At 40.0% G+C, this 22,004-nt stretch overlaps 4 protein-coding genes across 9 annotated transcripts; 2 read left to right on the top strand and 2 right to left on the bottom strand.

Annotated features, from left to right (window-relative positions):
- Positions 1–222: 222 nt before the first annotated feature.
- LOC135623643 (uncharacterized) lies at positions 223–2,060 on the top strand. Of its 2 annotated transcripts, none has more exons than XM_065126832.1 (4): positions 223–380; positions 486–1,038; positions 1,114–1,303; positions 1,392–2,060. In XM_065126832.1, the coding sequence occupies exons 2-4, from the start codon at positions 631–633 to the stop codon at positions 1,940–1,942; spliced, it is 1,149 nt and encodes a 382-aa protein (XP_064982904.1). In that variant the 5' UTR covers positions 223–380; positions 486–630; the 3' UTR covers positions 1,943–2,060. The 2 variants fall into 2 exon arrangements, with proteins under 2 accessions (XP_064982904.1, XP_064982905.1); XM_065126833.1 differs by having other exon boundaries at positions 233–380; positions 548–1,038.
- Positions 2,061–5,781: 3,721 nt separating this feature from the next.
- LOC135623641 (chitinase 2-like) lies at positions 5,782–6,880 on the bottom strand. Its single transcript, XM_065126829.1, has one exon. The coding sequence runs from the start codon at positions 6,863–6,865 to the stop codon at positions 5,930–5,932; it is 936 nt and encodes a 311-aa protein (XP_064982901.1). The 5' UTR covers positions 6,866–6,880; the 3' UTR covers positions 5,782–5,929.
- Positions 6,881–7,990: 1,110 nt separating this feature from the next.
- Positions 7,991–11,288, bottom strand: LOC103999023 (uncharacterized). Of its 3 annotated transcripts, none has more exons than XM_009420653.3 (3): positions 11,122–11,288; positions 8,738–8,862; positions 7,991–8,166 (listed from the first exon to the last, which is right to left on the bottom strand). In XM_009420653.3, the coding sequence occupies exons 1-2, from the start codon at positions 11,251–11,253 to the stop codon at positions 8,761–8,763; spliced, it is 234 nt and encodes a 77-aa protein (XP_009418928.1). In that variant the 5' UTR covers positions 11,254–11,288; the 3' UTR covers positions 7,991–8,166; positions 8,738–8,760. The 3 variants fall into 3 exon arrangements, with proteins under 3 accessions (XP_009418928.1, XP_009418927.1, XP_064982903.1); XM_009420652.3 differs by lacking the exon at positions 7,991–8,166 and adding an exon at positions 8,468–8,659; XM_065126831.1 differs by lacking the exon at positions 7,991–8,166 and having other exon boundaries at positions 8,468–8,862; positions 11,122–11,287.
- Positions 11,289–11,649: 361 nt separating this feature from the next.
- On the top strand, positions 11,650–18,280 carry LOC103999022 (transcription factor UNE12). Of its 3 annotated transcripts, none has more exons than XM_009420651.3 (7): positions 11,650–12,053; positions 12,210–12,299; positions 13,106–13,225; positions 13,890–13,955; positions 14,817–14,882; positions 16,050–16,124; positions 17,599–18,280. In XM_009420651.3, the coding sequence occupies exons 1-7, from the start codon at positions 11,802–11,804 to the stop codon at positions 17,827–17,829; spliced, it is 900 nt and encodes a 299-aa protein (XP_009418926.2). In that variant the 5' UTR covers positions 11,650–11,801; the 3' UTR covers positions 17,830–18,280. The 3 variants fall into 3 exon arrangements, with proteins under 3 accessions (XP_009418926.2, XP_009418925.2, XP_009418924.2); XM_009420650.3 differs by having other exon boundaries at positions 12,153–12,299; XM_009420649.3 differs by having other exon boundaries at positions 12,123–12,299.
- Positions 18,281–22,004: the final 3,724 nt, after the last annotated feature.

The raw sequence follows: 22,004 nt of genomic DNA, 5'->3' as shown, positions 1-22,004 counted from the left end.
GGAGGATAATTAGTTAATTAAGTCATCGATTAGATCTATTTCGGACATTTTGCGTCTTACATTTATACATAGTGGACGGTTGTGCGTCACCGGTAGTACCAAGAATGGACACGCGCCATGATCAGAGGGGAAGTTCGTGCCGCTCGGCGAAGTCCGCCACGTAGCGGAGCTAAAAGCGATGGGTTTTTTCCATGCCTTTTTAAACCACTCCGTTCCTTCGGACCCCGAACTGTTCGACCTCAGTCACCGGAATCAATGGAGGAAATCGCATCTCTGGCGCCGACCCTCGCTGGAATATCGACGGGGTGTGTCTCATCGCGTCGGTGACCTCGGAGATCGCCGTTTTGTGGTTGAAATAGGTGAATCCTTGCGGACGTGAGGTGAGATGGCGGAGTTCTTTTGACTGCTGAACGAGTTCTTGGTCGCAGTGCGTCTTCCAGCTTCTTCGTGTCGAAAAATTAGTTCTTTCGTGTTTCTTGTTTTAGGTGGTCCTCGGATTCGGTCATTTCTTCCTGGTGTTCGGGTTATAGGCTGCGATTTTTGATAGGGTTCGGCAGTGGTAGGAGATGGCGTGACTGGAGCGGTGCGCGGAGGAGGAAAGGTGGGGTTTTGGTGGGGATCGCTTCAGCGATGCCGTTCCAGATGAAGGTTCGGCCGATCGATTCGGAAGGGGCGATCGCTTTCGCGCCGAGAAGCGACCCGTGGAAGGCCGCGGCCAAGTCGAGGCTGAAGCGGCTCCTCGAGCGGCAGTTTCCGAGCGTCCTGAGGCCCTCCCTGGCCGAGAAGCTCGCTGGCTCCGGAGACTGGAGGGAGAAGGAGAGGGAGGAGGACGGTGGCGACGTCGAGCCGAGCTCGGTGTGCTTGGATACGATGGTCCTCAGCTTCATTGAGAACGGTAACCACGAGAAGCCGCCGCGGGGCCGTTGCAACTGCTTCAACGCCAGCTTCGACGACAGCTCCGACGACGGCTTCGATGCCCGCGATGGCGATGCCTCGGGCTCCTCCTCTCCCACGGGAGACGCGGCCGAGTCAATCGAGGTAGTTTCTTGCTCGAAAGTTTCGATTTTGGGAGTTTCCTACTCGAATTCAAACGCGTCTCGGCAATTTGAGCAGGGTTTGGTACCCTGCGCGAGCGTAGCGGAGCGAAATCTCTTGGCGGATGCGTCAAAGATCCTCGAGAAGGCGAGGAACTCGAAGAACAAGGACGTTTGCCGAAGGATGGTGGTCGACGGGCTTCGATCCCTCGGCTACGATGCCGCAATTTGCAAGTCACGGTGGGATAAAAGTCCCTCCTTCCCGGCCGGTATCGTTTCACTTTTCCTCCGATTTCTTACCTTCCCAATCCTTTCCTCTCTCCTTCATCGCCATTTGACGTGTGGATCGCGCGGCAGGGGAGTACGAGTACATCGACGTGGTCGTCGACGGCGGTGACCGCCTCCTTGTGGACGTGGACTTCAAATCGGAGTTCGAGGTGGCGCGGCCCAGCAAGTCGTACCGCGCGGTCCTCCATCACCTGCCGTCCGTGTTCGTCGGACGACCCGAGCGGCTACAGTCGATCGTCGCCCTCGCGTCGGAAGCGGGGCGGCAGAGCCTGAAGAAGAAGGGCCTCCATGTTCCGCCGTGGAGGCAGCCCGAGTACACGAGGGCCAAGTGGCTTTCCCCCTACCAGCGGACGACCGCCATGGAAGCCAAGGAGGAGTCGGCGAGCGGAGGGGTGAAGAGCGGCCGCGGCAGCGGCATAATCCCCTGTTCGATCTCGGCCGTCAATTTTTCTGGCGAGTTCGAGGAATCCGGCGTCGGAAAGTTGGGGGATGACAGCCCTGTTGCGACGGCAGTAGCAAAGAAGAAGACCGAGGTGGCAGCTTCGCCATGGCGGCCGTCGCCAGCGAGGCCGACGGCAGCAGGGGTTAAGGCCATCACCGGCCTTGCTTTGGTCCTCTAAAGAGTAACGAAGGAAGCAAAGAAGCGTTTTTACCTCTTTCTTTGTTCAGTGAGTAATATGTATAATTTTGCCCCCTTTTTTTGCCCATATAAAAGGATTTTGTGAGAGTTGATAAGAAGAGGAACTCTGCATCTGTAGAATACTGCAATTATATGGAATCTGGACATCCTAATATCTAACAATTAATTTGAGCATAGCAAAAGAACAGACTATGCTTGTAAGAGATGGAAAGAAGAATAATTTTGCTATCTCTTCAATATGCTAGAAATTATTTGGAGGATGGTGAAAGATTAGAGTTGAAATATATGATCATGGTTTCAGTTGTAAGAGTTGAGGAGATGATATCTGCCTCTGATGTTCTAATGAAACAAAACTTGATGGATTATTACTCTTAAGAAGGATTTATGAAAGATCATAATTCTGTAAACTCTTTACATTCAGCTGTTACAGTGTGTCTCTAAGAATTCAAAACATTCAAGTCCATAAAACCTTTATGTTCTTATAAATCATATGAGACCAAACCAATTATCACAAAATATTTTACTGTGGCATCTAAAGAAGGAAAAATTGCATGGTTTTATTACAGTTTTGATTTCCTAAACATGAAGAGATTGTGTAAGAATATATGAAAAGGACTTCATATAGAAAGTGATGCACACATCTTAGCACTTCTTATCCATAAAATATTCATCACAGTTTTCTCTGCTGTAAGCTTTGTGACAGCAACTGAGATTATTGTACTGATCGAAGCATTCCCTGTAGAACTTGGGGTTGTCTTCTCGGGTCGCAGAAGCCATGGCAGTGGTGGTCTCTCCGAGGGGAGCATGACCAAGAAGGGCACACAAAGTAAAGCTCTCTCTCTCTCTCTCTCTCCCAAGCCCCGAGACGCCCAACTCTGAGAGCACAAAAGCAAAGGGAAAGGAAGCCTCGTGCCGTCTCGATTCGAGTGGTGGTGGCAGGAGAGACACCGCCATGAGGACTACGTGGGATCTACTTTTCTTAGCTGCCTCCGGCTTTCACTGTGCTAATATTCTAAGGGGTTCTCTGTTTCCTGTGGACTGCTATGACTTCGAGACTTGCAACTCTGCTTTCCCTTTCACTTTGGGACGTTGGGAGGCAACCATCCCTGCCTTCGAGGACTTGCAGCAAAGTTGCAGTGGCTCCCAATTCAAAGGCTCAGTGCCACACCATGCACACCATAGTTTAATGTAAATGTTGCTTGCATTTTGTTAGAGATTATTACAAGAGGAAAGCCTCCAAATTTTCATCTCTTAATCCTAAATGATACCAATTGTTGATTTCATTTTATTTTGATCCACATTCTATCCATTAATTAAATTTCATGATTTTTTAATTTTTTATTTAACCATTATTTTATGTTCCCAAATTAGTTCCAAGAGGAGAGAGATGTATTGAGGTCTATGAACTTAATTTTATGCATGAAGTTAAGTTTTAATTCATTTTCTAGTACATTATTTTATCGTTGAGACGTTTCGTCTTCATCATATTTTTTTTTTCAAATATTCTTAGGATATTATCTTAGGATAAAAATTTGCAGAAAAAATAACTTCAGACAGCTTTGGATTATTAAGAAAATTTATTAGTATTTTAATCAGATTTAATATTTATGTGTTTGGGTTTGGTGCAAAGATAGAGATGAGTAACAACAACAGCAGTGATGATACTAGTAATTATGCATTGCTTTCAGGAAAGCAACTTCCCACCCTCTGCCATCCTTGCATTCCTCAGTGTTGTTGAGGTCATTATAGTTTCTGGGCCTCCTTTATTAAAGTCTCATCAATTTTGAAGACAGTGCTGCAAAAATCTTATGGAAAGCAAAGGAAAGCAGAGCTCTAAAGTTGTCATTGTTTGATTCCCTGCCAACAGCAAGAATTGCAACACCTAAAGCTTCACCTGGTTTCCTACCTAAAAAGAATACTGTTCTTAGTGTACTATTCTCAGTAATCATTTCTGCAGCATTTGTCAGCTATGAAAGAAAATTCTGGAGACTGTGGCATAGAAACAATGATGAACATTTGTTCAGGTAATCATTCTGGTGCCAAGGCAGGTTAACCATTGTTTTGATTCTAATCTCCTAAATATATATATTTTACTTCCTTCTTTCCTTTAATTTTTCCCTTTGTGCATGAATTCTTTTTAGAAAATTTTCTTTCTTTCTTTCTTTCTTTTGAACTTTTAAGTGTAATCAAACAAAGCATAGAATTATCAACATTTGTAGTTATATGTGTGTCTAAATCTAAATTTCAGCATAATCATAAGTTCATCAGTGCTTTCTTTGTAAGATTTCAGAGGAGCAAAGTGTCTCAGCTCAGCTCAGTATAAGCAATTTATGTTCTGCAAGACAAACATCAGCAGCAATTTATGTTTATAAGATGATACTTAATGTGATAAATCTCATCATTCTATTGCAACTTCACTACGATTACAATTAACTGTGTATTTTCTTGTGGAAGATGGTCTAAACCTATGAAATCATTCTATTAGATGAGATTCCCTGCAAGCTAAGACTAAAACTTGATGTGGGTTATGGCTCAGTTCTATATATCCTCACCAAGCTAGTCATGAAATCAATGCAGGAACCAAAAAGAGATTAAGTCTCTTGATGCCATTAATCTTTGCAGCTTTAAGCATCTCAAAGCTGATCATAGTGTTATCTACATGAATGACCACAAAATGATTTGATTGATGAAAACCCATTCCACAAAGTGACCTCCAGGCAAAAGGTACAAGACTTCAAGACAGACAAGTTGAGACTCATGGCAGAAGATGTCCTTGATCATATATATATATGCTCATTCTTCTTATGAACAGAGGCTATGATTCAGTGGCCCTAACCCTAAGTTTTTACATGTGTATCAGAAAATTGTTCCATCACTCCCACTGCTATCCCTTTCTGCATTACCTTGATACAGCTAATTGTTGTCCAGATTATAATGCTTGAGTTTACTGTTTGTTATATAGTTTTAGATCAGAAATTATCAGGCTTACTGGCTGGAGAAGAAGGTATGAGAGTTAGAATACACCTCTAATTACATGATCCACTGGGGGAGTTAAGAAGAAAGAAAAAAAAAAAAATATATATAGCCCACAAACATCTAATAATAATCCTATGTCCTAAAAACATGCACATATTAGTCAATAAAAAATTTCTTCAGTAATATTTGGATTAACTCAGTTGAAAATTCATCTTCAATCTAACAAATATCATCATGTTACTCAATAAGATTTATTGGTTCTGTTTAATAGATATCTGTAGAATCTTCTGATCATAAGCCACTTTATCCTATCCTAAAACTGGTTCTATCACACTGCAGGGTTTTTAGTGGATGTTTCAGATTGCTGACAAAAAAAATATTCTTTTTGGATAAAATTTCTTGTGATTTTCCACTCAATAACATCTCTCTCTCTCTCTCTCTCTCTCTCTCTCTCTCTCTCTGAGTTTTTTAGCTGCAGTTTGGAACTTCTTTTGTCTTGATCAATGATGGTAAAAGGTCAGCTGAAATGAATGTTAGGTGTGCAGATTATAAGCATCAAAATATCAACAGAGGTGGTTGGAGATTGATGACTAATAAGATGAAATAGTCAGAACTGAAAGCAATGTTGCCTTGAGACAGATCCCTGTTTTTGATGGACATATCTATCCATCAAAAACTTATCTGAAGAGCTTACCGCCATTGATAACCCGAGACCATCGAAAGTCTCATGCGAGAAGGTCAACGTTTTGTATGGATCATATGCATATTGTCAATGCTACACCATTATGTTCTTCACATGTCGCTATCAAGGAAAACAAATTGGAATTTTTGTCCTCATTCTGATTCTTGCTTTTAGACGAACCAAACCAACGGGTGATTTCATTATTGTAGTAAAGATACAGAGTTGCCACTCGACTGATGAAGTGAAGAATTATTCTGGTGAAGAACACCAAGAACACAAGCACTACAACCACAAATCATGGAGGTTCGATCAACTGGAGACTGACAACAGGCTCTGCGCCTGCTTCTCGTACCTGAAACCATCGCTCTTGGAAGAGTCTGCAGCCCAGATGAAGATGCCACCGAGCTTGTCTTGCTTCTTGAGAGTTCTACATGCCCTGAAGAATCCATTCTGTGGTGACAGACCGCCAGGGTTCTTCTCAGTGGAGATACTTGCGAGGATTCTTCCTCCCCTGTAGTTGGACTTCTGCTGATCGAAGTGGCTCAGAAACTGAGAGACCGTCGTCCCCGCGTCATACGCATAGAACTGGAAGTTGACGTAGTCGATGACCTGACCATACTTCTTCCACAGAGCCAAGTAATGCCGCTGCACCTCATCGTCGTCGAAGGGCGCGATGGAGGCGAAGGATATGACTCCGCTCCGCTTCAGCCTCGTCACCAGCCGCCCTACGCACTCCGCGAAGGTGTCGGGGTCGGCCAAGAAGTGCTCGTAGTCGACGTCGATGCCGTCCAGGTGGTACTGCTTGATGATGCCGGTGAGGGAAGCGACGGCGTTGTCTACCCAGGAGTCGATAGAGGAAGGGGTGAAGTTGGCGAAGCGGCCGCCGACGGTGTCGCCACCGAGGCTGACCGCGAGGCGCACGTTCGGGTGGCTGCTCTTGATGGCGGCGGCACGCGCGGGGGACAGGTTCTGGCTGTCCCAGAAGATGTTGAACTTGCCATTGGTGGGGGAGGGGGAGCCGACGGAGGTGTAGTCGATGGCGAAGGCGAGGATGAAGTGGAACTGTACGCCGGGGTCGACGGGGACGTCGGAGAAGCGGACGCCGTTGAATAGGGCACCGATGTACTCCCTGAAGAGGTTGGAGCTCGAGGCGGCGGAAGGTGGCAGTAAGAGGAGAGCTTGGAGGAGGAGGAAGAAGAGAGACAAGACAGCGAAGGAAGCCATTAGATTCCTGGCTGCGACCATGTGACGCGGTCACTACTTATACGCGACCACTCGGTGTGCTTAGTCGGATCCGGATCCTCTCGGATCCGGACCCGATATCCAAATATATTGCATAAATATGCTTGAGACTTGCATGTGATCCATTATACTATGCTAATGAGATTATATTTTTCTTAGAGGAGTAGAAACAAAATCATCGATCATTTAAAATGTCGAATAGATTATGCAGCCGGCAAAGCTTGTGGGATCAATTTTTGGCTTCGTGATGATGACTTGTGAAGGACAGACAAACTGTGTGCGCCAAACTTGATAGGGATGTTATCGGGTCGGATACAATATGCCCACAGATCCGAATCCGGGTTGGCTTTCGAGCCTGTGTCATGCCACTGATTAAGGATTTCCCACGACAGTCATACGTGATTGGTTGAGGCACCGCTGACCCTGTGCTGTGGTTGGGAGAACACAGCGTCCACTCGACGCATCCGAGCGTGTAACATCTTGAATGCGGATTCGGTGGAACTTGATGTTTGACGGCACTCGGTCAATGGGTGGTGGATGATTACATCAGTCCCACGACAGTCGATCATTATCTCACGTAAGAGTATGAGAGGGAGGTCGTGATGATTTATGGAACCAAAAAAGAATATAGATTATAGATTGAGGAACAAGAAAATATAATCTAACAGATGGAGGCAATAATATCACATCACATGTTTGATTAGACTACATTATGTCAAATTGGATTAAGAAAAAATTAAAATGATTGTGTTAAATGTAAATAAAGATTAGAAAAGAATCACCTCATGCCTTGAGATTCCTCTTTCTCAGTCAAAATCTAACAACCAGTCCAGGGGTTGACTATAATATGGCCAAGGAAGTCAGAGTTCTTATCCACACCCATCCCACAGTTGCCATATCAGACTTGTCCTCCTTGGAACGTTCAACATCCAGAAACAAAATCTATCTCATCTCCCGATTCTAATGCCACGACTGAATCATGATCTCTGTATTTTGCAGAGCATGGGGTTGACTTACAGATAATTTCTAGATCCTGTCATTTTCCATTATCAAAGGGGTTGACTGGCTGATGAGAAGATCTTGATTTCCACTGTACATGCACTTCCAATAATCCACAGCCAAGTGAAATGAAAACAAACTCTAATTGCAATTTACTTTTATATAAATCACCTTTTATTACATAAAACTTATGACATATGGCCTATGAACTGTATGTCTCAAAAGAGAACTTCAACCACAATTGGAGGAGGTATAGCTCGCAGCATATGCTTGAAAGGCAATCTTTAATTAGCAGCCTTCAAGTTCTAAAAAATAAGAAAGCCGCAAAATGAGACCTGTAGAAAAGCTGAAAAGAAAAAAAAGAGAAATGGATGTGGATATTCCTAGAACATTATTCATTCAAGTCCCTGTTAATGCAAGCATAAGTCTAACATAATCATCTATCAGAGGCAATTGGAGAGTCAGAGCATTTACGATCAAATTATAGTTTCTATGATATCCTAAACCTTCCAATTCTATGACAATTTCCTGTTTGGGTGTTTTCTGTCTTCGGATTCTTTTCCCATCATAGCAAACTATGACCACATGTTAACAATGCAACCCAAAGAAAACAAAAGTAATTCATTTATTTTGGATATCAGTGGATTGTAGGAAATTATATGAAATTACAGACAAGCATCAAGATAAAACAAGCTAAATGTTGAGATTTGAAGGTAATTCCTTTCTTAACATAACTTATTGCTAGCTTCAAGACTGAAATTAACCAGCAAATAACATCATTCTTTTGCCAGCAAACACCTACCACAGCACCAAGCAACAAAAATATCTCAATGATCAGTGTTGTAGTAACTTAGCAACACCAGAAGTTCTTGTTACCTTAAACTTGCACTGTGAATTATTCATTGGTTGTTGTTCTTGCGAGCAACTTGTCGGGCCATCTCCCTGAGTTCCTCTGGTGAAGGAGGGCGAGGACCCTCGGGCGGATAAACTACATAAGAACGCTGCATAAAGCTCATTATTAGTAACACTTTCTGTTATGGTTAAATAGAGAATTTCTCCTGAGTTCACAAAACAAAAAGAGAACCACCATCAAAACGACTGGAATGGTAATCAGATCAAGAAGTTTAACCGAGTAGCCAGACTAATCTCATGTTTTCTGCAATAAGTTTATAAAATAAGCTATACACTACTTAGTTTTGCCAATATATTCATACTTTTGTCAAAATGCAGTAAGTATTAAACATTCTAAAAGCTACCCGAATAGTTCAAAATGCCTCTTGCTTTAACAGGTCAAACAATTATGGCCATCGGATTGGGAATTATCTCAAGTAACAAAGTTCAGGCGAAATAAGTTTATTGATGCACAAATGCAGCAGAGGTAAATAGCAAGAAAGAAACAAAACGTATGGGATCTCCATTAAATCAACAATTATCAAAATGGTTGTTCTCCTATTTCTTAGATAATGGATACAGTAATGATTTCACCAGTTGCAACCTTTAACTATTCTAGCAAATATGCTATGGGTTTTAACCAAGAATAAGTGGTGCTTGATCAAAAGTAAGACACATGACTATCTAAATATCAAATGGGTGAAGATTCAGGACTCATCCAAGGCATTCAAGACAACCAAGTAGCTGATATTGGTTGATACCAAGATTTGTACAAGCCACAAAATCTCTGCTGCCATTTGACTTGAGATATATATTTGGTTCAAGAAGATGAGACACACTAACAGACCACTGTCTCATTATCAAAAAATTAAACACATGAATTAAATGATATGGTGCAAATGTAAATTAATTCACAATCTAACTGATGATTAACTGTTAATATTCACTGTCCTTCCATTTATTTTTCATTGAAACTTTGTAATTTAATAAGCGGGAAAAAAAATTAAGTCTCATACATTGTATGATTTAGTCAGAAAATCCTCACTGCTCAAACCAAGCATCACTGAGATGATGAAGTACCACAATAACAGGAGAAAGAATTTGTTTATATCATTGAAAAGGCCAGAAGAAAGAAATGTATTGAAAATGGGTACATGAGTCCAAGTGCCATCTATGATGGCAGAGTAAATTCTGGATTTGGAATGATTAGATACACAATCTAAAGTGCAGAAAAATGTTTAAGAAATTTGCATTTTAAAAAATGATTCTTCATCACATAAACCTGTTGTGTATGAATAGAGAATAAGCCACATTATCCGGTTAATATGATGAACAATACAAGAAGCTCGACAGTCACTCATCAACACATTCACATTTAACAATATTGTGAAACCTTAAACCACAACTAATCAAAGAACAAAAGATAGGTGAATTTGTGAGAATTGTCATGTAGCATTAGTCTTTACCTCACAAAATCTCAGATCTCAGACCTTCAATCAGCTTATTTGTTCACCCATGAGAATATTCAATTTTTGTTCCCCGTAGAGCAACCGAAGGGTGTAAGCTAGAATGGATAGTTGTCTAGCTTGATTGACCTGGAAAAGGTTGAACAGAATGGGGCCACCAGTCAAATTTGTTTAGAATGTTTACACCTTGGAACCAAAAGGTGCCATGACTCTTGATGCATATCCCAATTAATTTTCAAATTAGGATAGCCAAGGCCGAAAAAAGTTCATACAATTCATGGCCACGGGCAATTTCTGCATCGGTCTTGACCAGAAGTCGCAATAAATCGTCCAGAAAGAATTGTATGCTAGTGTACTGTTCCACATGATCGATAACCACTGATCCTTCGTAGCCACTTCCAGTTACTGTGATTCCCATTGGCATATAAACTCATGTTTGATATTTATTTATTGTTCTCAAAGCCCACTCTTTTAGGATGAAAATCGATTACTTGTACTTTTCAAAAGGAGAATTGAACACTCATGAACAATCGTCTTTTATTCCATTTGATACTTTCGAATAGGAAATTGAGAGCAAACAAGAATACAAAGAAATTGAGAGCAAAAATGAATACAAACAAGCAAAATCAAAGTACCGAGGCAGCATTCACAAAAATAATTTTTTTTTCGTGTATCCAAGCCGTTTCATAAACGATTGGAAGGCGAAATTAAGAGAGAAAACCTAAAGCCCTAAACGTTTCATGTCGAGGGGAAAGGCAAACACACACAAAATCAAGTAATCAGGAATCGAATTGGCAGAGAGAGATCACGAGCAAGAGTTTCCATATATCCCCTCACTACTCATAATCAGCCAAATATCTAAAAAAGGGGAGAGAGGCAGCAGGAGACGGGGTAAGAGCGTACGAAGGCCATGAGCTTGTGGAGGGTCTTGGAGTCTGTGGCGAAGCAATAGGTGGCAACGACGGGTACCGTCACGTACAGAGCGAACTTGCCGATCTCCAACAGCCCCCTCGACGACGTCCCTACCGACGACATCTCTCTCTCTCCTCGCTCCTTCCATCGCGAGCGCCACTCCTCGAGCGGACTTAAAGATGCCGACGGGGTTAGAACCAGCCAAGCCCGAGCTTCAAGATTCGTGCATTAGCCCTACGGACGGCGATTAAAAATGGTGATTGATAATATAAGCTCACATTTATTTCATCATTATTGTCATTAAATTATTAGACATAATCTCGTTTTGTACTGACAATAAAAAGAATTAAATACTTTTAGAACGCAACTTTTAATAATAATATCAATTTCTTTTTAAAAGAAAAATATTTCTCTCTCTCTCTCTCTCCCTCTTTCTAAAGAAAGCTTCTTTTTTTCCCTCTTCACATCCTTTTCGCTGTCTGTCTTTTCCTTTCTCTATATATGTATAGAAACAAGCACTCTGTTTCACCACCTACATCACACGGTTCCTCTTCCTCTTCCTCTTCCTCGGCCCCTTTGGATGCGATTTGAGTCGTCGGTGCCCGAAGCCGCCGCCCGCTTCGTGCAGCGTTCGCCTCGATCCAAACCTCCTGGCCGCTGACGCCGCCGTCATGGCGAGCCACCCGCCCCCGCCCCCGTCGGAGGGCCTAGGCGACGATTTCCTGGAGCAAATCCTCTCCATGCCCTCGTCCTTTGGCGGTGGGGATGACGCCTCGCTGGCCGCCGGGATGGCCCTCCATCGGAGCTCCGGCGATGGGTCCTCCGTCGCCGCCCGCGGGGGCGGGGCGTTCCCCCTGGGGCTGAGCCTGGAACAGGGGTCCTCGACCGGGAAGCGGCTCTTCGAGGGGCAGGACACGAAGATGGTGAGCGCATCGTCTCTTTTGTTTCGTCTTGTTTTCCCGTTGGATTTCTCCTTAATGTTGGGTGTGTAGAATCCTGCGCCTTCGTTTCCCAATTGGCAGTCTGGTGTTGGGGGTGAATTTGAGTTGGGAAGCTCACTGGGTGTGGCTGTGGAGCAGGAGAGGGATTCGATGCCGTTGGCGGGATTGTTCCCGCCGGGCTTTGGGCACATCCATCCTCATCAAATCCGGTCTAATCCTCCTCCGCAGGTGCGTTGGCTTCTAGAAACCTTAGATTTTGTTTATTCTATTTCTGATTTGGTTGGAAATTTAAATTCTTGAATGTCACTCATTGAAAACTTGAAAAAGTGGTTCTTTTATGCCATTGGGTTGCTAATGGAACGAAAATTTTGTGTTTTCTGGAAATGATTTAAGTGGTAGTTGTGTCAGCATAACGCTCATTTAGGAAGAATCTTGTTCGATGAAGGTGTCATCTGCTCAAACATGAAATACGCCCATCCGGAGTCTTTTATCTTTCCTTTGTGTTGGTGGTGGTGACTTCAAGTTTTGAAGGTGTTATGTTAAGGTTTAAATTGACTATCATTATGGACACATAAATTTACCAATTGATGTATAGTTGGGTTTTCTAGATTAAAAATCGATAAGGACAAAACAATATAGATTTTAGTATATTACTGTTAATTTGTTGCGATTGTCAATTGTGTTGGAGGATGAAACTTTTGAAGATATTTTCTCTCTTCAATTTCAAGTGTGAATGGCTAATATGAAAAAAAAAAGAACATTTTACTGGAGTGAGCTCTCATTTCAAAGATGCTAACTGGTGAGCTGTGTATTCTTCTTTGTACTCGAGTACCAAAGGGTAAAGAAAAAGAGAAGAGGAACTTATACTATTCGTCCAGTAGGAGCATATCAATCCATGCGCTTGCTTTGACACACTCTTCTCTCATGCGCTGCATGGCTAGAGGCTTATCATATGTGACATTCTTTGGAAAGTTCATATGTTTGACATGGTAATATATGCCTTTTGCGAGTTCTTTCTATCAATTGTTTTACAGGCTTTCCATGGACAAGTGAAACAAGGTGGAATCACTACAGTACCACAGCCTCCAGCCCCACGACCAAAGGTGCGAGCCAGGCGTGGCCAAGCCACAGATCCTCATAGCATTGCAGAGCGGGTAATGTTTGGCTATCTGGTACCTTTTTTGCAGCTCCCCATTTTTTCTGCATCAACATCTCTCCTATATTGAAATTAATTATTTTTAGTGAATCTCAGAAGGAAAACTTTACAATGATCTCCATTTTGTCATTCTGTCAGTGAGTTATTCAATTGACTATTTTTTAATCTGATTATGAGATTTGGGGAGTCAAATCTATACTCAAATGGGTTTTCTAGCCCTTGCTTATTCAGACCTGCAATCTGCACTAAATCTTTAATTGCTTAGGCAAGGTATGATCTTTTGTGCTGTTTTTCTAGCATGACCTGAAGTATCAATTGACTTGTTAAGCACCAGGATCCAAATATTACTTTTTCTCTTGTACTTTTTCTTGTTGTGGGATATGAAATCATTCTTCATTAGAGAACAACAGCATTTTATTAATATTGATCTACACTGTGTGGAAATTTTTTGATGCATACTGTCAGAAAATGTGCAAATAAGTGGATAAGCATTGGTCAATCATCTTTTATATTCCAACTGGATTTATTTTTTTAGTACACTCAACAAGAACAGCAATATCAAGCCATAAAGTGTTTATGATCTAGTTATATCTTGTCATTTTGTCCATTTTTTATTTTCATATTGCATGAAGGCATTTTGAATGGGCCTTTTGTGGTTGCAGCAACGGAGAGAAAGAATAGCAGAAAGACTAAGGGCTTTGCAGGAATTGGTCCCCAACACTAATAAGGTCAGTACCTTGCATATTATGTTATTAGAAAAATACAAAGCACGTAGAATTGTAACTATTTGTTTCTTTGCATGTTTAGAGGAATTAGCTTTGTTGTATCGAAATCTGATTTGGTTGCCTTGAGAAGAACTTAGCTTTGTTACCAACCCTTGGTGATTCATTTCCAGTGTTCATAAAGTAAAATAATGATTGGTTTTCATTATTCTAGTTATATGTTGGGGAGTTGAGAAAATTTTAGAGAACAGCATATGTCAACTATGCAACCAGGTGGTTGTATTCCGGGTGATTGATACTGGTTATGTCACCCTGTCCCACCAATATGGTACTGGTATACCAGGTGGCACAATGACCAGTACTGTCCGGCATAACTGAAAAATAAATAAAAGAACTGATTGGTAGCTAGCTATATGGTCTGATATCTGTCCGTAGGTAGACCAGCAAATGTGAGTCGGCATATACCTGTCTGCCTGGTATTTGGAAGAACATTTTTGTCTGGTCTTATTGTGACCGTAACTTAATTGGTTCTTTTATTGTTGACCCTGAGTTGCTTTGTTGGGATTACATTTTTATATTTTGCATGAAGTGAAGAGATATATCTGCTGATTGCAGATCCAAGTTATGCGGTAACATGGTAAAAGAACTCGGAATACATGTTAGTTAAATGAACTACATTTTTTAAGGATGGTATTCTTGCCATTTAGTTACCAGATTAATAAGATGGGTGAATCTCCAGAGATAAATGTAGAATATTTCTCTCTAAATTCGATTAATTACCTGTTTGTTAAAAGCGTGATTCTTATTGACAATGACTAAACATTTTTATCTTGTCTATGTACCAATAGTTTTATTTTACATATGCAGGCTGATAGAGCAGCCATGCTTGATGAGATTCTAGACTATGTAAAGTTTTTGAGGCTGCAAGTGAAGGTAATTGTTATCTGATTTGAATGAACAATATTTATGATATATAGTTCATTAGAAACAACAATGATGCTTATAGTTATGTCTTTAGTCTCTTTTCTGCTAGATTTATGTGTCAAACAGTTTTTACCTGCTAAGATTTCAAAACATTAAACATAACAAAATTTGATGTACTCTTACTGTTCCAGTTGCTTCACCCTTTTATTAAACTTAATGGCATTTTGACAAATTTGTAAGAATGTGATTAGCATTTCATTCAAGATGCTAAGCGAGGAATATTTTGAAAAGATACACCATTGCTGTAAATTTATAACCCACCTATTATAGGAGATCATAAGTCTCATGACTTGATGGTGACAAAGTTTAAAGCTGTAGCCCTAGCTTGTTTTTGCTGGCTTCCTTGTAAAACAATACATTTGCCTTAAATACTTTTTCTTATCAGGAAGTATCTCTCTCTCTCTCTTAAAGTAGCTCGTGGGATATTTGAGCTTCTCATAGACTATATATGTTTTAATTGTGTCAAACATCTAGATATCTCGGTCATTATTCTTGAGTCCACATTAAAGGATCATTATACGTTAACTGAATAATATTACCATCTTGTTTTGTTTGAGTGACTATAGCTTTGCAACGACAGTAAATTAATCAGAAGTGAAGTTAGTGATAGCTTGAATGAGTCAGAACCTCTATTTCTGTTCCAAAAAACAGCCATCTGCAGTAGATAGCATATTATTCTAGACTAACACATACTTAAAGTTAATTTTTATGATTTTGAAGCAACATAAAAGAGGATTTATTGTAAACTCTAGCCTAGATCTGCTGTATTAATTTCAGATACTCCATCTGCATCAGTTTTTGATGGTTGATGAAAAATACCCAAGCCAGGTGGAATAAATGTGAAGTTTACCTGATTTTTGGTAAATTTAAGAATTGCTTTGAGGCTCAAAACTTCTGTTTTGTGCTATTATTGTTTTTGTCTAGATCTTTTTCTTATTTGTATTTCTCCCAAGCCACACGATGTATGTCTTTCCTTGAACCTTACATTCAGTAATTCAAATAAGAGCATATTCTGAGATCTGAGAAGTTAACTAAGTGTTTCTTTTCAGATTTTGCATTTCTTTAGTAAATCTTTCTTGAAAGTGGATCTTTATTGTTTTTATTCACTAATGGCAGGTCCTAAGCATGAGCAGATTAGGTGGTGCAGGTGCTGTTGCCCAGCTGGTAGCTGATATTCCAGTGTCAGTTGAGGTAAGCTTAACACTCCATTTGGTGGATAAAATCATTGTTTTTAGGGACTACTATGGTCACTCTTAATATACATGTAAGTTGTTTCTGTGTATTTTCTTTATCTGCTGTTGATTCCTAGTTCAAATAGGTAAGTAGTAGCTGAAATTCATGTCCTATATAATATATTGCATGTGCATAGGTAGCTAACTCATGGATCGAATTTTTTTGAAAAAAATCTGAAGGTAAACGACTGCAGATTTTAGTGCTAATATCTTTTATTGTTGCACAGGATAATTGAATGTATAGTTTGTGCTTAGGAAAAAACTTGACTATGTTACATAAATGCTGGTATTAGATGTATGTGTATGAAATTTGAAGAGGAAACAGAGGGTAACAGGAAAATTTTGAACTAATTGGTGGAATTTAAATGTGAAAACAGGTTATTATTTAAGAACATATTGAAAGTTAAAAGGAATAAGAAAGTTAGAAGAAAACAATGTCAACATCCCATGGACATTAGTTGAAAGGTGGAGTAGAAAGAAAGGTACTGGTTGTACTAATTAAAGATATAATAAAGAATACCATCTAAAGTGGTTTGCTCCATGGAAGAACTAATAATGCATAGGCAATGTTAAGGTAAAGTGAATCAGTTCAATTAGTGGAAGCCTGGAATAACAAAAAAGGGGGCCAGATATATAGGGAAGATGATGACTTTTGATCATCCAGTGACACTTTCCTTAACGGAAGCTATATTTTGGAAAAAACTTCATGTAGTTGACCAGAGATAATTGGGAACAATGTATTGCTGTTGATGGTGCTTTTGCCATAATGTGCCACAAATTGAGGCATTGCATAAAAAGGCTCATAGGCATGCCTGAAATTGAGAAAATAGATTGAGTTGAGGCCAAACCTTTTTTTATCATGTGGCTTGAGCTCATGTGAATAGGGAGCTCGGCTGTGTGGTTTTTTTAGACAAGGAAGGAATGGATGCAAATGTGAGGAGTTTAGGAGTTGATGCAAAGAATTGCTTGCAGCTATGATTGATAAATTAAACTTGAGAATATGGAATGATTTCGTTTTTCTTTGACTCTGGTAGATTTTATGTCATTAAACCTTAATGGAGAGTTTAACCCCAAGCATTCTGCTGATATCTGAAGCATTTCTTATGTTTAAATAAAAGCCTTTTTAGTTTACTTATGGAGTACATACAGTCAGTTGGAATGTTGACTTCCAAATTTCAGCCCATCACACCGTTCCATATCTTTAAACCCTAGACCCTGCGAGCATGGGATGATGTTTTCTACAATTGTAAAGTGGCAAAGCACTTCCCAATTATCATGTTCTCATCCCATCATATATTCTACATTCCTGTTGACATTTTCTACATATTCACGATGATCATGCACAATTTTATAGAAGATACGTTATGTAGGTGGGTGTCCGATTAAACTGTCTTATAAATAGTTTGACCTGGTTGCATTATATACTTGTGAAGGGGGAAACTAGTGAGGGCGGGAGCACACAGCATATTTGGGAGAAGTGGTCAACAGATGGTACAGAACGGCAAGTTGCAAAACTTATGGAAGAAGATATTGGAGCTGCAATGCAATTCCTTCAATCCAAATCCCTCTGCATGATGCCAATTTCACTTGCCATGGCAATTCTCGACACACATCACCAGTCTGAATCCAAGACAGTCAAGCCTGAACCAAATACCCCTTCATAGGAATAAGCAATAATCAACAAGAGCTCTATAGCGACAGCAAATACGTGTCTCCATCAGTATGTAGAAACCAGCACTCTCCGACCTTCAACAGCATGTTGGATGTGACCTAAAAGGTCCTGTGTGTCGCGCAAGTGCCAGATGATGTCATTCTCCTGTTTACTTTCCCCTACTTTTGATGAAGGTGTTATTATTACAATCCCACGGTAAAGATTCTACTCGATTACCTAAATATCTCAATGTATCTCTAAGTGAAAGAGGTTAGCTGCCAAAGTGCTCACTTGCTCTTAATTGTTGTCGGGTACTGTAATGCACTAAGCTTATTACTTTTGGGTGGGGATTGATGTATTGTAGTGTAGTGGGCAGCATGCTTGATGAGTGTGGATTTACACACTTTTCATAGAAATGGAAAGCAAGTTTGACATGATCATTGATGATAATGATCGCGATGTTATATTTTTCTTTCGTGCACTCATTCTTGCTGTTAAGTGGTACTTGTCTCCTTAGTGGTTTGTGCTTTATTGGGGTGTGGCTTGCTGATCTAATGGATAGAGATCTTTTCCTCACCTTTCAACTTCATTTCATGTTTGAACTGGAGCCTACTGGCCATCTTGCCATCTGCACTCTTTGCTTTTCTTGTGTAGTGTATTTATTGACTGGTTGAGAAAAAATATATATAAAAGCACTATAGATATGATCTTTTATGACATGAATATATAGTAATTAAGAAATACCATGTAATATCAACATACTGAAAGTTCACTCTTCCTCCACATGATCTTCCTTTTGTCAAAGTGCTTCTCTCATGTCCCTAATTTGATAATAGAAAACTTCTGCTTGAGACTGGTTATTTGAACTATGGTTTAGAAAAATAGACAAGTCAAATTCCACTCTCTAAGTTAACCCCTTTCTCTTTTGTTATCTTTCTAAATGCAAGGTCTCCATTTATCTTCTAAGATTGAAGCATCATGCAATAGATGGGGAAAGAAAAGAAACAAATAACCTATTTTGATGAAGAATTCTAACAAAATAAAGTAATCAAATTTACAAATAATAAGTATATTTTGTATATATATATATATATGATTGTCATCTCATGATCATCATGACTAGCCGAAAGCCTGCTTTGATTTGAGATCAAAACACATGGCCCGTTTAAAGCCTGTTTTACTCTCTCTCTCTCTCTCTCTCTCTCTCTCTCTCTCTCTCTTTTGCACTACAGAAAAACTAATTAAGGCTGACTTTTCCTCACCAAATTGATCATCATCTTACTAAACCCCAAGATCGATATCCTTGTTGTTTCAACCTGGGAATCATCATGCCACAGTTCCAATCTGCACTTCCTCCTCCAGGTAACAAGTAAGGATGCATGTTTAGAAGAGGAGCGACGTGTAACCATGCACTACCATAGAAACGATCAATCAGTGCCCACATCTCGACAAGCGAAGCCGAACAATAGCTGCCTGTGGGAAGAGCATGGCCTCTCCAGCTGAAGCAATGTAACGTCGACATGTCGACACAGAGTGTCCGGTGCCCGGGCGTTCTCCTTTGGCGTCATCGGTGGGGCTCTTATAAGAACGCTACATGAAATCGTGACCAGCGTCCCTAACTTTGTTTGGAGAAGAAGGGAAGCCAACATCAATGGCCAGCCACCCTTTTTGTTACTTGTAGGAACTTACTGGGTAAAGGGAATTGCTTCATATGGTGAGATGGAGAAGTAGCATTGTCCACTGAATCAGAACTACATTGGGGGAAGGCACTGTGTTTTTGAGTCAAATTATAGTAGAGAACACTGACATGTCTGTCTTACTGTATACAAGAAGAGTTTGAACATACTGGAACATGAAAGAGAACATATGCCAAACCCTAAGTTTGGCTATCTTACTATGCCATTAGTTCTCTTTGCTTCACTATATTAAATGAGAAGGTGATGTCTTGTTGCTTGCAGGAGAGAAACTACAGCATGCCACTCATTGTCTCATCTCGTTCGCTTCTCTTCCTTGTCAACCCAACACATGTACCCTAAAGAAAGTCAACATCTTCCTCGGCTAATTACATATGCGCTTAGTGTGCTCACTCCTATTCATATGCTCTGATACCATCTCAAAGTTTGATGACTGTCTTAAGCCAATTAATAGCACATGATCTATGATGTTGCCAATCATATGCTACACCATCTGAAGGCAAGAAAGTTGCATACTGTTATCTTAAATTAAAGGAACTTGATGCTAAAAGTTTTGGGCATGTAATGCTAGCTGAAAAGAAGAATCAATCTTGGATGATGGCCTTCGATAAGATAAGCTTGTGGATTGGTTTGATATATTTGGCATTGAGAAACAACAACACTCCACAATGATGGGGAAAAGGATCCAGAGAGAAAGAAGGAGAAGCAACTGCATGCTGTGTAGCTGAAGCAGTCAACATTAAGCTATTCTAGCCATGTATATATCTGACCTAGAGAGAGCATGATGTTGATCTCATGGCAGTCCTTTACCTTTCTCAGCACTCCTCCACAAGAAAGGATGACTTAGAGTACAGAAGGCATTACTGTAGGATGGTGAATGATGCATTTGGCTGTCTCATAAAGCAACTACAGAAAAGCAAAGTTCTGAAAGCTGCATTATCTTATGATCATTTAAGAAATGTCATGAAACTTGTAGCTACATTTGTTGTTATCTCCTTTTTCCTTTCTACTTCATGATGATGTTACAATAACTGCTCTTACACACATTATTTCGCGCTTCAGTATTGCACAATTTGCACAGTTCATCCCCCCATGGCAGCAATAAAGAAGGAAGAAAGTGGGGAAATACCAGCAATAAAGAAGGAACTCACTGCAGAAATTGATTGTACATACAAGATTTGGTGAGGAGAACTTTCAACTGAAGTTAGCATCTAAGTTTTGGAGTTAAAAGATAGAATCTAACTATAGGATTGTCTTGTCCTAAGTCTACATACATCCCCTAGTGAGAATCTATCAATTCATGCACCTCGGTGAGTGATCCCACGTACCAACCTTATATAATGCAGCACCAATGTGCCCTTGTCTACAGCCAACGAATCCTCGTAATAGCGTGTTCGAAGTATGTGGCACACGAAATAACTTCGCAGGATGACGACAAGAGAAATGTTGGATGCATGCTTCGTTTACTTAAAGTAATAAAAGTGCTACATTTCCAACTTCTTTATAGCTACTGTAGAGTTCTTTTACTTACTCAAAAGTAGAAGTGACTAACGATATATTAATGCGCATTAAATGAAGACATATCATTTTGTTTAGGATTAATTATAAATTATTCATATAATTAGTAATTTTTAATATTTTGAACTCTATATTTTCGAAAGTTACATTGAGATCCTTATACTTATCAAAGTAATCAATGATAAACTAAAGTGAGATTGAGTCAACATGTGCTCAATGATAAATCCTATGGTATTTTCGTTAGTAGAACGATGACAATGGAGTTAAATGTTTCACTTTCATAAATATAGGTATCATAATATAATTTTTAAAAATATAAGGATCGAGATGCTAAAGATAACTAATTAAATAAGATAATATATAATTAATCCTTTTATTTAATTAGTCATCGACTAATTTGACTAATTAGATATGCCGACATCACCCACTTGTCAAAGATTCATCAACCCTTCCAAACTACATCTCAGCCGTCAATTTTATGATTATGAATAAAATTTCTAGAATTAGATTTAACACATTAAAATATGTTTTTAATTTTTTTGTTTGAAATCAAAAGGCTCCAAAATGATAAAATATGTTTTTAGTGTTTAACGGAAAAAAGATCTCTACATCTTGAAATCCAATGCTTGATCTCTATATTTTTTTAACATATAAATATAAATATATTATTATTTTATTTATAATTAAACTGAACATGCAGTTCCATTTGATAATTACTTGAATTAGCCGTCACCAAGGACTCTCTCTCAGTTACTCGGATGGGGATTCGACAACCTGTGGAGCCCGCTATAATGTCCAGTCAAAAATAAGGTAGCTGGGAGAGTAAATTTTTAATAGTAAGACGATTATCTTGTTCTCTTTTTTGGGTTTCCCGACAAAGCCCTCGAGATCCAACACGCTGACATGTGCACGTGTCGCGATTTCAGAAGAGTTGGAGCGTACGACCGACTCTACAAATATACGCGCAAAGTAGAGA

The sequence above is a fragment of the Musa acuminata genome, chromosome BXJ2-9, assembly GCF_036884655.1.
Source record: "Musa acuminata AAA Group cultivar baxijiao chromosome BXJ2-9, Cavendish_Baxijiao_AAA, whole genome shotgun sequence".
Lineage (NCBI taxonomy): Eukaryota > Viridiplantae > Streptophyta > Magnoliopsida > Zingiberales > Musaceae > Musa > Musa acuminata.
This window is presented reverse-complemented; position numbering and strand designations above follow the sequence as displayed.

What these genes read in the sequence shown, in the direction of transcription:
- LOC135623643 (XM_065126832.1), top strand. Translation starts at nt 631, where the DNA reads ATGCCGTTCCAGATGAAGGTTCGGCCGATCGATTCGGAAGGGGCGATC. An exon ending in ACGCGGCCGAGTCAATCGAG is followed by an intron (nt 1,039 to 1,113) that starts GTAGTTTCTTGC and finishes CAATTTGAGCAG; the next exon opens with GGTTTGGTACCCTGCGCGAG. An exon ending in AAGTCCCTCCTTCCCGGCCG is followed by an intron (nt 1,304 to 1,391) that starts GTATCGTTTCAC and finishes ATCGCGCGGCAG; the next exon opens with GGGAGTACGAGTACATCGAC.
- LOC135623641 (XM_065126829.1), bottom strand. Translation starts at nt 6,865, where the DNA reads ATGGTCGCAGCCAGGAATCTAATGGCTTCCTTCGCTGTCTTGTCTCTC.
- LOC103999023 (XM_009420653.3), bottom strand. Translation starts at nt 11,253, where the DNA reads ATGTCGTCGGTAGGGACGTCGTCGAGGGGGCTGTTGGAGATCGGCAAG. An exon ending in TCCACAAGCTCATGGCCTTC is followed by an intron (nt 8,863 to 11,121) that starts GTACGCTCTTAC and finishes AGCTTTATGCAG; the next exon opens with CGTTCTTATGTAGTTTATCC.
- LOC103999022 (XM_009420649.3), top strand. Translation starts at nt 11,802, where the DNA reads ATGGCGAGCCACCCGCCCCCGCCCCCGTCGGAGGGCCTAGGCGACGAT. An exon ending in GGTCTAATCCTCCTCCGCAG is followed by an intron (nt 12,300 to 13,105) that starts GTGCGTTGGCTT and finishes ATTGTTTTACAG; the next exon opens with GCTTTCCATGGACAAGTGAA. An exon ending in TGGTCCCCAACACTAATAAG is followed by an intron (nt 13,956 to 14,816) that starts GTCAGTACCTTG and finishes TTACATATGCAG; the next exon opens with GCTGATAGAGCAGCCATGCT.